General features: G+C 44.5%; 4 protein-coding genes across 5 annotated transcripts; 3 read left to right on the plus strand and 1 right to left on the minus strand.

The window, feature by feature from the left end:
- The first annotated feature begins 150 nt into the window (after nt 1-150).
- Nucleotides 151-1,620, plus strand: LOC9645425 (DNA-dependent metalloprotease WSS1). The gene is made up of 5 exons (XM_002992730.2): nt 151-241; nt 338-506; nt 558-753; nt 879-1,328; nt 1,385-1,620. Exons 1-5 carry the CDS (start codon nt 151-153, stop codon nt 1,541-1,543), a joined length of 1,065 nt encoding a protein of 354 aa, XP_002992776.2. The 3' UTR covers nt 1,544-1,620.
- A 2,750-nt stretch (nt 1,621-4,370) lies between these two features.
- LOC9645426 (receptor homology region, transmembrane domain- and RING domain-containing protein 2) lies at nt 4,371-6,177 on the plus strand. Its single transcript, XM_002992731.2, has 4 exons — nt 4,371-4,760; nt 4,823-5,053; nt 5,107-5,511; nt 5,568-6,177. Exons 1-4 carry the CDS (start codon nt 4,571-4,573, stop codon nt 6,038-6,040), a joined length of 1,299 nt encoding a protein of 432 aa, XP_002992777.2. The 5' UTR covers nt 4,371-4,570; the 3' UTR covers nt 6,041-6,177.
- A 631-nt stretch (nt 6,178-6,808) lies between these two features.
- On the plus strand, nt 6,809-8,154 carry LOC9645427 (thioredoxin-like fold domain-containing protein MRL7L, chloroplastic). Its single transcript, XM_024666481.1, has 5 exons — nt 6,809-6,889; nt 7,046-7,575; nt 7,631-7,712; nt 7,765-7,876; nt 7,929-8,154. The coding sequence occupies exons 1-5, from the start codon at nt 6,827-6,829 to the stop codon at nt 8,087-8,089; spliced, it is 948 nt and encodes a 315-aa protein (XP_024522249.1). The 5' UTR covers nt 6,809-6,826; the 3' UTR covers nt 8,090-8,154.
- LOC9645428 (glutamate dehydrogenase) lies at nt 8,139-9,889 on the minus strand. Of its 2 annotated transcripts, none has more exons than XM_024666480.1 (9): nt 9,782-9,889; nt 9,606-9,719; nt 9,328-9,549; nt 9,166-9,240; nt 8,979-9,095; nt 8,666-8,916; nt 8,573-8,612; nt 8,396-8,482; nt 8,139-8,341 (listed from the first exon to the last, which is right to left on the minus strand). In XM_024666480.1, exons 1-9 carry the CDS (start codon nt 9,887-9,889, stop codon nt 8,156-8,158), a joined length of 1,200 nt encoding a protein of 399 aa, XP_024522248.1. In that variant the 3' UTR covers nt 8,139-8,155. The 2 variants fall into 2 exon arrangements, with proteins under 2 accessions (XP_024522248.1, XP_002992794.1); XM_002992748.2 differs by having other exon boundaries at nt 8,537-8,612.
- Between the last annotated feature and the right edge of the window lie 4,627 nt (nt 9,890-14,516).

Genomic DNA, 14,516 nt, shown 5'->3' on the forward strand with positions numbered 1-14,516 from the left:
CACACATTCCACAAGCAACGATTCAACATTCTCTTGGCATCTTTGATATACCCGCTATTTCGACGAGACGAGATCCCATTGCAGCATAGGCTGTGAGAAGAATATTTAAACATGTGGCATCTCATAAGAGATCTCTTGAGCTCTATGAATATGCCCGGTCTGGGCATATGCCGTGGGCATAGAATTCCCAGCAAACGCGCATGCGATCTTTGCACAGCTCCCGTTTTTTCGAAAGCAAACCGTAGGTGACGGTCTCGCAGCGCAGAGCATATTCCAGGCGAAGGAATCTTTCCATTCTCATGAAATTCTTTTTTGTTTAAAGGGTTTGAAAATGTAGGGTTTATGGAAATGGCGGGTAGGGCAGACGAGTGCAAGGTCTGCGAGATCAAGACGCTAGGGCTGGAGAACGATGGCGAGGCGAAGCGACTGCTACGCGCTGTGGCTGCGCAGGTACAACCGATCATGCGGCGGCGGCGCTGGCGCGTCGGCGTTCTCAGCGAATTTCGGTATGCATTTTCCCCCTTTCTCGTCGAAATCACTGTTGCTGCTGCTGCCAGGCCGAGAAATCCTTCTTTGCTTGGGCTCAATGTGAATGGAGGACGCGAGATCAAAATCAGGCTTCGCCGCCATGGGCGAGACTCTGAGTTTTACGAGTATGATTTTGTATTGGGAACAATGCTTCACGAGCTCACTCACATCGAGCGCGGGCCTCACGATGCCAAATTCTACAAGCTCCTCGACGAAGTCACAAAGGTAAGATTTCTCTCCTTTTCTTTTCAAGCATCTTCTTGCATAGAAAGTTTTACCTTTGTTTTCGTAAGTTTTAGCTTCCTAGCTTCGTTTACTCACGTATCTCTTTGTTTCCCCTTTCACGTAAGGAATGCGAGGATCTCATGGCCAAAGGAATCACTGGCACTGGCCAAGGCTTTGATGCTCCAGGAAAGAAGCTGAGCAACGCTTCACACAACCCGCCGGCCTCGTCGCTACGTAAGACAGCTCTTGCTGCCGCCGAGAAACGCCAGCGGCTGGGAAGCCTCTTGCCGGCGGGGCCTCAGAAACCAGGAGGAGATATCAGCATGAGGAACTCTCTCAGTCCTGCTCAAGCGGCTGCTATGGCGGCCGAGAGAAGATTCAGAGATGATTTGTGGTGTGGCGCTCCTGAGACGATTGGAGAAGACGGTGATGGCAAAGCAAAAGACAGAGAGAACAGAGGCAACACTTTAGAAGCTGGTCCCAGTGAAGCGTGTCGCTACAAAGAAGCACCTCCGCCATCAAAGCGAGCCAAAGTTCCCGAGTGGGAGTGTAACGTTTGCACTCTATTAAATCCGGTATGTTCTTCGTTTCTTTCTTTCTTTCTCTTCGTGATTAGACATTGTTTTTGCAGCCCCTTGCGCCAATCTGCGCAGCATGTGGATCCACACAGCCGGAAGCGAATTTGTCGAAGAACAAAGCGTGGGCGTGCAAGTTTTGTGCGTCGCAAAATCCAGTAGCGATTGATCGCTGCGTTCTTTGCGACGAGTGGAGATACTCCACAGGACATTAACAGCAATCACAGGTACTTGAATCTACTGCAAAGATAATCGACTTTTATTAAGAAGATACTGTCAAGTATCTCACGCACGTTTGCCTTCTCCGCGAATTCCTAGTCGACATTGAGCTGAGCCAGTACTCGGTGGTGATCTTGGACGAAGCCCACGAGAGAACACTCAACACTGACATCCTTCTCGGCTTGCTCAAGCGCCTGGTTGCCTTGAGAAAGCCCGAGCTCAAGCTGATCGTTATCTAGATGGTCACAAGATCTCCCAGTTCTTCGGTGGCAGCCTCGTTGTCAACATTCCTGGGAAGCTCTTCCCGGTGGAGATCATGTATAGTACCGAGCAGCCAGTGGAGTAGACTTTGATAGAGATCCACGCCAAGGAGCCTCCGGCTAATATCCTCGTGTTCATGACGGGCCAGGAGAAGATAGAGAAGGTGATCGCCAAGCTGGAGCACAGGGTCCAGGCTTTGGAACAAGGCTCGCGAATGGACGCGCTTGTTCTTGGAGACGTCTCTCACGGTTGACGGCGTTGGCTACGTATCAAGAGCTTTGATCTGGGATGCCTGGAAGACGCTCTAGTACTGGCAGCGATGCTTTGCAACTCGTGCTTAGCATTCTTGAGGCCTTGGAGTTGTTTGTGAGTTTCTCCTCTATGGTGGTCTTGAAGCGTTTCCAAAATCTCGTGTTTCATTGTTTTATTACTGGAGGTCCTCAGGGCTCTCGTAGCTTTTCATTATGTAAAGTTGATTTTGGACAAGGTGGTGGTGGTGGTGTGACGGAGATTTCAGCCTATCCTGGACTCGTTCCCTTCTTTTGGAGAAGCCAAATTGATGCTCTCCATTCTTACTTTTGTTTTTGTAATATCTTCCAGATAAATAGTCGTTTAGTGAACTTTTTTAAAGACAACACAAAACAAAACCTTGTTCTTTTTACATAGAAAACAATTGATATAAATTATACTCATATTGCCTTTTCAAGAAGAAAACTAATATGGATTTAAGTATTACAGTTCTTATTTTTCTACTTTTGAAAGTCATTTACACAACTAAGCTTGTTTCTAGACCAGAAGATACAAATCTTGTAAATTCAAATACTACAAATATAATTGTTTCAAGGTTACTTATGATGGTAAATTATGCAATTCCACAGGGTCACACCATACCATTAGGCCAAGGTATAGATCGTCTTGCTATTATTGAAGATGAAATATTTGGTAATATAACTGTTGTTATGCAAATATGGCTTTTCAGTGTTGAAATACAGATATTGTTCTACTAACCCTTCTGGTGAGGAAAGAAACACTACTATAGTAAGATATGAATTAACTAACTTAATAATGCAATATCATCCTACTCTTCTAAATCTTGGATCCAGATTAATTTCATTAACATCAGGGATATATGCTATTTATTACTGGATTATGAATATACCTCCTCAAGGAGGATCTAGAGAAATATTAACTAGTGACTTTAATGATTGTCAAATTTACTCGCATTCATTATTTAGTTCTACATTATATGACATTTTATTACCCTATTATTTTATAAGCTCACTAAATAAAAAAGCACTTCTATATTTACATCCTAATTGTAAACTAGAACTTTATATAAGAAATGAAGCAAAATGGTCAATATTAGAAAACTATAAAAATTGTTATCTTATATTACAGCCTGATGGAAATTTAGTTTTTTACTCTGAAAACAAAAAACCTTTATGGTCACCAAATAAATATTGCAAAGCTAAACCTAATTGTCTAATGAGTACATATCTTTCTTTACAAAATGATTGTAATTTAGTTTTATATAAAAACTATCAACATATGTTTTCTAAAAATATTAAAAATATTCCTCTTTGGTCAACTAATACTTTTTGCTAAGGGTTAAGATCTTTTCTTAATCATAAATTAGATTTATGTCCTACTTTACATTAACATTAGATAGATCCATACAAAATAAATATTATAAATATATAATATACATTCTCAATATGATTGTTATAATAAAGGGAGGTATGTATTATACCCTTGTTAATTTAGACTCGCACACTTAGAAAGGAAAAAGGACAATTTGTTTCTGCAACTTTTTCAAAATCAATAATGTGAGTATGTCGGCCGTGGCCTCAGAAACTAGGAAATATCAGCATAAGGAACTCTTTCAGCTCAAGCGGCTGCTATGGCGACCAAGAGAAGACTAGAGATGATTTGTGGTCCTGAAACGATTGGAGCAGAACAGGGAGAACAGAGGCAACGGTAGTGCCAGTGAAGCATCGGGAATGTAACGTTTGCGGTATGTTCTCGTTTCTTTCATATTTTTCTTCGTGATTTGACATTGTTTTGGCAGTCGCTTGTGCGTCGCAAAATCCAGAAGCGATCGATCGCTGCGTTCTTTGCGACGAGTGGAGATACTCCACAGGACATTAACAGCAATCACAGGTCCTTAAATCTACTGCAAAGATAATCGTTTTCGCCTATGCAGATCTCTGTCAATATGACAAAACAATAGAGCTTCCGAGTACGCTCTATGCTTCGCTCTAAACAATGGAGATCTCCAAATTCTCTGATCTCTGTCAGTAGGATAAAACAAGAGCTTCTATGCTTCGCTCTAAACAATCGAGAACTCCAGATTTATTGTCATTCGCTTTTATCCTTTGATCCAAAAAAACTGTGTGTCACCTCATCCAGTGACCACCTTCCTCTGGATTTTAAAGTTTTGCAGTGAAGGCCTTCTTTATCTGCTGTCCACACTTCTTTGGCTACGTGTCAGTTGACCCGTCTTCGTACCGCCATCGTACGTAGTGGCCGTACTTGAAGGTCCAATTTGGAGATTTTAGGGCATTATCAGGGTTCATCGATGGCGGAATGGGGCGGTGCGCTATCAGCCGCGAGCCGCGAGGTGTAAGATCCTGCCGCATTCTATCGCTTTCTTCCTAGCGATCGTGTAGCGAGCGAGCGGCCGGCGAAATTCCGGAGCTTCGGTTTCATGCCCCAGGTCTTCTTTGGAGGAGAGAGGGGATTTGGGAGATCTTTATGCCGCCATGCCACCGCCAGTGGAGAATGCTGAGGCGAATTCCGGGCGATTCGTGACGCTGCGGGAAATTATGATCACAATTGCGGGGCTCCTGTTGGTGGTTCTCACCCTTGTTCTTGGAAGAGCCAGTGCCATGGTCGTTCTCATCACTGCCAAGAACGAGACGCTGCCATTCCCGGATATGGAAGCTAGCTTCGGTAAGGAAAAGCTTTGGAATTTGTGTCTAGCGTGGAATTCTCATCTTTCTCTTCTCTTTCAGCGCCTCGAGTTCCAGCGTCTGGAATTTCCGGCCTGTTCTACGAAGCGTACCCTCTCAATGCATGCGACGCGATCATCAATGGTCCGGGGCTTTTGATCGGCAGCATTCCGGTTTTCGCGATTGTGGAGCGAGGGGGCTGTAAGTTTGACGAGAAGATCTTGAATGCCCAGGATGCTGGATTCAGTGCCGTGATCGTCTACAACAACGAAGAGGGCCATGATTTGATCTCAAGTAAGTGGAGTGTGCTTTTTCCATGAGCAGTTCTTTGATTCTTTCCTTTCCAGTGTCTGGATCATCAGACGACGTGCGCATTCCAGCCGTTTTCGTTTCAAAGTCCGCTGGCGAGACGCTGCTCGAGTATTCCAAACAGATTGGAGCTCGCTGCTACATTCTGCCGGCCATTGAGAACACGGCCTGGTCAGTCATGGCCGTGTCGTTCATCTCACTGCTCGCCGTCACCGCGGTGCTCACCACTTTCCTGTTCGTCCGGAGATACAGACTGCGTCACCTCGGCTCCAGATTGCTCCTTCTGCGAGACTCTTACGGAATGAGCGCACGGGAAGTGAAAGCTCTCCCTACAGTCATATTTAAATGCTTGGGCGATGGCCAGGGGACGTCAGATACTTGCGCCATCTGCCTGGAAGACTATGAATCCGGTGAAAAGCTCCGAGTTCTACCTTGCCACCATGGTGAGTTTCCTTGTTTTCTCTTCGTGCTATGTTGTTCTTACGCTCTCTTCTTTCAGATTTCCACGCGGCTTGTGTAGATCAGTGGCTTACGACTCGACGGCCATTCTGTCCGGTTTGCAAGAGGGATGCGCACAACAAAAACGAAGAGCCGCCGCCATCCGAGAGCACACCGCTACTAGCAGCCACTGCCGTGTCCCCGCCGGCTACTACCCAACCAGCGGCTACTCAGACCTCCCCGGTTGGAGATGGAGCTTGCGACGATGAGTCCGCTCGGGGTGCTTCCTCGCTGAGAGAAACTCCCGTGGGATCGCCGTCTCCAACCGAGGAGAGCTCCTCGCCAGGTCGGGCTTTTGGATTTCATAGTGCTCCAGATACGTTTTTGCAGATTGACGATGATTCCAGCGCCGCTGCCATCACCGACACGACCACCACCACCGCTTCTTCTTCAGACCACCATCGCCACAACCACTCGAGGTGCTACAGCGACATAAACTCGAGCAGTAGTAGCAGCGTGGAGCGCTTGTGCTGAGACTCGAAAAGAATTCACTTTGTCTCTTTTCTTACGCGTGGTTTTTGTGTAAATTTCCCTCCTCTCTGGCTTCAAAACTTTGGGACTGGCAGAGTAATGTAATCTAATAAAATGTAACCATCTGCCTTTGGAAAATCTTTTTCATGTTTTAGAGTAGTCATCAAATCGCTGTAGGATCTTTTTTATAATTTACTAATGAAATTTATCTTTTAATGCAAATTGTTTGTGTGATTATAAGTTTTTAAAAAACATTATACAACTAATTAATAACTTATCATATTAATAATTACTGAAAAAATCACGACTTCCGGAATGGCCAACACGCTCAATGCTAAAGAGTTCTTCTATTGCAGCATGCCACACAGGAACCTGGCGTCTTGGAACGCGATGCTGGGTCGGCGCGTGGACGATGCCGCAGCGTGGCTCCACACGCTTCCAGAGATTGACACCGTCTAAACGCTCGAGCGATCGAAGCTTTCAATGTCTTCCACGCGATGAAAGCTGTGGAGCTCCCGGATCAAACTTGCTTTGTGACCATCCTCAATGCCTGTAGAAGCTCTACCTTGGAAGGAGCTACATGGTGTCCATGGGTCTCGACTATGGAATCTCTCCCACTAAGCAGCACTACTGCTACATGGTTGATCTCCTGGGACGAGGTGGTCTCTTGGACGCTGCGTTGGAACTTGTCACAAACATGCCATACGTTCCCAGAGTGGCCTTGTGCTAATGTAAAAGAGAAGTAATGAAATAGCTCTAATAGCCATAACCCCTGAACCCTAGGACGCTATGGCGATGGCGATGAGCGTCTTCCTGGCGGGCCTTCAAATGCGGGGCATTCGCGGCTCTCTGGTGGGCGCTTATTATCCTTTTGTTCGGATCTAGTGCCATTCTTTTCACTCTGTTGCGTCTTAGATAGAAGGAAAGCTTCGTTGCATTCTTGTTACTTTCTCTTCGGGTTTTAAAAGCTGGAAGTGTTTTGTGTTGGATTTTTTTTTTTTTTGCTAGCTTGCAAACAAGGACACGCATCGACCGCTTCGCTGTTCTTCCAGCGGCGGCGATCAAGACACTGCTAGTTCCAGTTCCTACGCGAGCTTCGACTGGGATTCGGAGGCTCCCTCCGCCAAGGAGCAGCGCCGGCTCATTCGCAAGGAGCTGGCGAGGAAAGCCATGACCGAAGTTGTGAAGAACATGGAGGAAGTGGACTACCCGCTGTGGATGGACGACGAGGGCGATCCCGAGTGGAACGATGACGAGCCCGACGATGGGTGGGGATTCGACGTCTCTAAGTTCTTCGAGAAGCCAGCAGCGAAGAACTCGACCAAGAACAAGCAGGACAAGAGAAATAGTTCTACTTCCAGTGTTGCTGCCACTTTGGAGAGTGATGGTTCAGACTCAGAGGCTGATTACGATGCGTGGGATCTGGAAGACAAGTTCCAGTGGATGGTGTGGGAGATCTCTCAGAGCGAGTGGCACGACGCTGTGTTTGAAGATAAGAGGCCTTTGCTGGTGTTCGTCTATGAGAGATATGGTCCCAGGTAAGTGAAGCTATGTTTCGAGCTCTTTGTTCTAACTTGGTTTCATCCAATCCAGATCGAACGCTTGCTTTCAAACTTTGAAGGAGCTGGAGAAGGCAGTGAAGACTTTCTACGATAAGAAAAAGATTGCTCTAAGAGTACGTAGCTTTTGTATCGTTCTAGAGTTTCATATGCTTGATCTATAAGCAGGCTGCGAGGATTGACGCACAGAGAGATCGAGACATGGTCGCGGCTCTCAAGCTCGATAGCTTTCCTGCGTTGCTTGTTATAAGGGAGTCGAAGCTACTCCACCGGATATATGGTAAGTTTGTGTGAGCAATTCTAAGTTTCTCTTCTTTTTCTTGGTTGTACAGGCTCTAGGACAGAGGATGAAATCCTCCAAGCCACAGCACACTTTTTCCACGGAGCTCGAAGGCCTGCGTTTTTGGGAACCGGTTTAACAACCGTGGAAGCGGTTCCAGAGTGCAAGCCAACAAAGAAAAAAGAAAGTAAAGTCAACAAAGCTTTGGAATGATGAATCCATGAATGAGTTTTATAATCTTCGCATGGTCTTAACCAGAAAACAAAAAATCTGAGTGATTTAGGCTTCCCAGCCACGAAGAACCGTGGCTCGAGCGACTCTTTCGACTCCGAGCGTGAAAGCCCCCATTCGAAGGCTACAATTATGAGTCTTGCATGACTCTTTCACGCTGTTGTATGCATTGGTGATGTATCTCTGCAACTCCATGTTGACTTTTTCTTCGTCCCACATGAAGCCTTGCTTGTTCTATATGAAAGACATGCTCAAACCAAAGCTTGCGTGAAAAAGAGCCTCACTGACCTGTACCCATTCGAAGTAGCTCACTGTGACACCTCCTGAGTTTGCCAAGATGTCTGGCAACACAATGATGCCTTTCTTCGCAAAAATCTAGTCACAAAAAACCATAGATTCAATCCAGAAAGCTTTTTATTTTTCTCATACCTCGTCCGCCTGGGGCTCAATGGGATGGTTTCCTGCTTCTATGATGAATCGTGCCTTTACATTATTTGCATTCTCCCTGTGGTTTCATAGAAGTGAGAAATCAATAAGAGAGCAAAGCTTAAATAATACCCATTAAGAACGCCACCCAAGGCAGCCGGGATGAGCACATCGCAATCTTCCATTAGTATTGAGCTTGGGTCGATTGGATCTCCCAGCTTGAAGCCTTTGACGCCACCATTTTCTTGAGCGTGCTTCATCAGCGCTGGGATATCCAAGCCAGAGTCATTTTTAACCGCTCCAGTGATATCGCTAACGGCCTTCACTCTCCCTTTGGCCTCGAAAAGGAGCTGGGCGGTGTGCTGCCCAACGTTGCCAAATCCCTGCGAAAGTTCTTAATTGATCAAGCTGAGGAAAAAAACTAGAGAAACAATGGAAGTTCTACCTGGATCACGAAAGTTTGGTTCGAGATAGATTTGCCATGGTCGGCAAGCAATGCTTCAGTCACGTATACGACTCCTCTTCCAGTGGCAGCCTCACGTCCTACAGAGCCACCGAGGTCCTGAGAAACAAAAAAAATTATATCATCATCATCAAGGAAAAATCACATCATCATCAAGAAACAAGCTTACAAGTGGCTTTCCAGTTACTATTGCTGGCGAATACCCGTGGAACTTAGAGTATTCGTCAAGAATCCATGCCATGGTCTGTGAAGAAACAAAAACATGAAAATCCAACTTCCCAAAGAAAAGAAAGGACAAGTAGAGGAAAAACCAAAGAAAAGAGAGAAAAACCTGAGCATTCGTTCCCATGTCGGGTGCTGGAACATCCGTATGAATACCAATAACATTGTGGATCTTCTGTATGAAAATTCGAGTGAGCCGCTCTAGCTCGTGGATGCTCAAGTCCCGGGGATTACAGCCTATCCCTCCCTTGGCGCCTCCGTATGGAAGATTAGCTACGGCTGTTTTCCAAGTCATCAACTGCGCTAGTGCGTTCACTTCGTCTGGATCAGCCTACAGGAGGATAAGGAAAAGCGCGATTATAGAGTTTTGTTTTTTGTTTCTTTTACCTCTGGATGATATCGAATGCCACCCTTCATGGGGCCCCTCGAGTTGTCATGTTGGACTCTAAAACCCACGAAAGACTGCAGAGTGCCATCGTCCTTGGGAATGGTACACTCAACCTGCGAATATGATTGAGATCCAAAAGACCAAGAAAAAAAGGAAGAAAAGTGAAAAAAGAGACCTTGATTTCTCGAAAAGGGATCAGGAGGCTCCTCTCCAACTTTGAATCTATCCCAAGTATCTTTACTGCCTGCCTAAAGTATCGATTTGTAGCCTCTAATGGCTTCATCCTGTGGGAGAAGAACAGAAGGAAGAAGTGGAGAGTAGCTCTAGAGAAAACCAAGTAACTGAAGGAAGAAGTTGAGTGTAGCTAGAAAACCAAGTCGCTCGATGCTCTTTCGTTGCTCTCTCGATCCTCTAGAGAATGTGTATCACAAAAAAAAGGACACCTAGCTATCACGCATGTGTTTCTAAAGACCCGGTTGAGATATATACGCGCACGGATAAACACGCAGCGCGAGTAGTCAGCAGACAAAAAAAAACTCCAAACGATTACGCTCACACCTCACAAGAATAAACAAAGCAAAATTCAATACGTTGCAAAAACTAAAACAGGTAGAAAACAAAGATCCAAAGGGGAAATGAAAATGCAATCGGATATGGACTAGCATGCAGGCCTGGATCGAGGATTTCATAGTTCTCCAGATGCGTTTTTGCAGATTGACGATGATTCCAGCGCCGTTGCCAACACCAACACCACCGCCGCCACCTTCGGACCACCATCGCCATAGTCACTCGAAAGTCGAGCAGTAGTAGCAGCGTGGAACGCTTGTGCTGAGACTATTTGCTCTTTTTCGTTCTTACGCGTGGTTTATGTAAATTCCAAGATCTCGCAAGGAGCTCAGTATGAGGTGCTGCCGGTGGAGCAAAGGTATAGATGAAGAGAGTGGATTGCAAATGATTCTGGGAAAATTGCTACCCCAGCTCGAGCGACGACGAGGGAGACGATATATCGACCGCATTGGCAGCGGAGTGGCCAGTGCTGTAACTCACGGCCATGTGAAGCTTAACATGGATGCGTACAATGACAAAAACGAAGGTCGGCTTTTTCTTTGCACTCTTTTCTTTTCTTCTTCGAACACAATCTTGTTGACGATTATGTAAGTCGTTGCCTTCACTTTCCTTTATGATTTTTTCCTCCATTTTTTCCTTTTTTTTTCTCTGGGAAACTAAAGCATGGCTTTCGGGATGAGGAGGAGGAGGAGATAGAGGATGAAAGAATCAAGCCTATCTTCTGATTGTGACTGCCAAACCCAGAGATGAAGTTGGATCCTCGAGGTAGTCATTTTTTCTGTGGCTTCGCTTTTCTCTTCCTGTAGAGATTGAACAGGTGAGCTTTCCAGAAAAGTAATGGCAACAGTAAGCAGAGTTCTCTTAAGTCTCATACTACAGAAAATGACTGACAGTCTTGTACGTAGGTACAATCTGTTAGTTCAATCACAATGGCTTGTAACTCTATTTGCAAGCCAGCAGTTTATCGAGCAAAGTCAATTTGGTCCAGCTGGGTGTGCATCACCTGAAGATTTTCTGGAGCTTAGCTTGCCGGACAGCCACTGCCTCTGGGAGGAGCCACTGACGGATAATCTCGGCCGTGTCAGGACAATGCAAAACTTTTGGCTGCTCAGGCTGGAACTTTTTGTGGGAGGACATGCTTGGACGATTGCAGATCGAAAAGAATGATGATGGATGGACAGATGACGTTCAACAGCAGGATTTGTGGCATGCAAAGTTATTTCCGGCTCCATCAAGCCATCTTCACGGCAAACTCTGCAGCTAGTTCAGCGTGGAGGTCGTTCATGCCCGAGAGCATTGCCCCAAATCAGTGAACTCTTGCAGCTCTGCAAAACTGAGTCGTTTTGCAGCTAGCCACGCCTTCGAAATACTGGCAAGCGACTTCGGGGACAGAAGTGAATTTTTTGTTTCTACGTGTCCTTTACAGATGGTGTGCTGGGAAGTAACTACTTCGTCTTCAACCATCTACTGTAAGCCTTCCCGTTCGGCTTGACTTCGTTGGTGGCTGGAGCAAAGGCTGCGTGCTCAACATGGCAGTCTACTACCTGTTGGCTGCTCAAGAAGATTCCTGGCGTGAGTTTAAAAGCTCCTTTCGATGAGAACGATCCGTTTGGCCGCGCTGGTGGTAACAGGCCGGACGAGTCTCAACCCTCGAGCGTCTGTTCCCCAGTGCAGTGGTCTAGGCACCTCGAGCATTCTAGCAGCTGCGGTACTCGAAGTGAGTGGCGGTAACACGGCAAAGACAGCGTTGCAGCGCTGGAGTTGGTGCTAGAGCAACTTATGGGAACTGGAGGGCAAGTTGGAGGGATTTATCCTGGTCTAAAAGCTCACGACGAGCCTCCCATCGAAGCCACTCACATTTTCGGTCGAGACAGTACCTTTGCCTCCAGATGTCCGGGAAGAACTTGAGCATCGAATGCTCCTCGTCTTCACTAGACAGGTAAGTGTCATTTGCAAACATCACGTTTTCTTTTCTTTCTTTTTCCAGGTGAGAGAAGGTTCTACAAAAAGTTGTCAAGCGTTACTCTGTCATCAATCCAACAAGCTGGCAAAACTGCGACGGGATGGTTTTGTCAAGCAAGATCTTGACACTGTGGGGATGATAATGCAAGAGGCATGGCAAATCCACCAAGAACTCGATCCCACGTTCTCGTCGATGCGATTTTCAAGAAGATCACCCATCTTAGCTGCGGCTACACGCTCGTAGGCGCTGGTGGAGGTGGATTTGCGATTGTTATGGCCAAAGAGGGGGACTCGGCAGGAATTATCAGAGAATTTCTCTCCTCCAGTTTCAAGGATTCGATCGAGCTCTACAGCGGAGTGGCTATGATATATAATGATCCAAGTGTTATTTACATCGGCTACGTTTAAGTGTAGCAAGCTCTCGTTCACAAAAGCCAAGCACAAGAGTTCCTTGATATTTTTGTAATGCCACATTTGCATGATGCAGAGTTTGAATAACTTCATGAGCCTTCCTTGATACTACAATCGCCATGAATTCCAGCTCTTGTGTAGGTTAGCTTTCAGAGCGAGGAAGACCTGATTGCCACAGGCGACTTCAAGCTGTAGCCTTCGGCAAGGATGAGCGTCTTGAGCAGCCGACAGTTGGATAGAAAATTTGAGATGTCGTCAATAGTCAAGCTGTGAGCTGAGCTCCTGTATCAGAGAGAAGTTGGTGTGATCAAAAGCTTGCAACCATGATCAACTTCTCAAGCCTGTCACAACCTATAACTTTCACAACAACGCAATCCCCTACGGGTAAAAATCCAGCTCTTTCAGATCCACCATATCCATCCATAACCAGAGTTTTACTTCCATATAGCTTACAGTCCTCCATAACTAATACTTCAAGCTTCAGACAAGCTTGCACCATATCATCAAAACAGACTTGGGTATAGAGGCGAAAGAACTGGAAGCCCAGTTTTGAATGCCATTTCCTTCGGTTTCATGCTTGAAACCCATTCAAAACCTCCTAGAAACCAGAAACATCAAGTGCTGATAGATTTGTCAAGCTTTGTCCAATCAATGCCACTCACCTCCATTTACCATCTTTTTTAGTTCATCATTACCCTGCTTCCTCCATGCTTCACGATCACTCATAAAAGCATGAGCATTGTGAGTCTTGACCAGCCAGGATGCCAACTGGTGCTAAACTCAGTTGAGACTTCCAAAAAAAACCCTTAATTTATGTCCTAAAATGCAAATAATGATTTTAATGAATTGATTCTTAGAACAATGGTGCTTGATTAGGAATGTCAATCTCTTCATTTATGTTTTTGGTAAAGGAATTAAATATATATAGTGGTCTACCAAAACGAATCAAAGTGCATTTTACTAAAGTTTTAGGCATGATATTAAAGCATATACTACTTTTTCTCCATGTTCAAAACAAATTTGCTAAATGTTTATAGAGCAAATCATAAATGTCTTTTTGGCTTTACCTTTTACAACAAATTTATAGAGTTGGCATTTTGATAAAGCATTTACTTCTAGAACTAGTATATAGAGTGTTACTCAATCTAATGCTACAAGTGCTTCTATAGGCTATAAGGGATTATTTGTTGGTCGAAAGCAAATGCAAAATAATAACATTGAGGAAATATTTGATGACATAAGAAATATGAATTTAAATTATATGATATCAAAGTTCATCATCTTAAATGCCATACCATTTAATATTGTCAAAAATCTGTATTTTCATGAAATGATTAAGATATTGTAATGTTAGACTTGGTGCTGCATAAAAAATTCTTGGTTACAAGAAGCTTCATACTACTCAAACTCACTCATCACTATACTCTAATCAAATGATAAGTGAATTGAGTAGTATGAAGTTTTTTATAACTAAGAATCCTCAATTGTAACATAAGGTTTAACATTACAAACGATTGTAAATATTATGTGAAAATATAGCATTTGACAATTGTAGAAAGTAAAGCCAACAAAGCATTCATGATTTACTCCATAAACATTATATGAGTTTGTTTCTGAACATGGAAAAAAGAATGTTTGAAACATTACATATTTCAATATTATACCTAGAAATTTTAATAAAATGAACCTTGATTCATTTTGGCAAACTACTATATATTTGTCCATAGTAATTACACCTTTAATATTCAACTCCTTTGCCAATAACACAAGTGGAGATATGGGACCAAGTAAATGCCATTGTTCCAAGTGTCTCAAAATCAATTGCTAAACATTAGAATATAATTGATGGAATTACTGGAATCATGAGTTGCATTACAAAGGACGTTTTTTGGGAATAAATAAAACTAAGTGTTTCACTGAACAGACTGCATTCAGAAGCAATTGCCATCCTAGCTGAATGCAGTCAAGAT

Source organism: Selaginella moellendorffii, unplaced genomic scaffold (assembly GCF_000143415.4).
Source record: "Selaginella moellendorffii unplaced genomic scaffold, v1.0 SELMOscaffold_141, whole genome shotgun sequence".
NCBI classification, from domain to species: domain Eukaryota; kingdom Viridiplantae; phylum Streptophyta; class Lycopodiopsida; order Selaginellales; family Selaginellaceae; genus Selaginella; species Selaginella moellendorffii.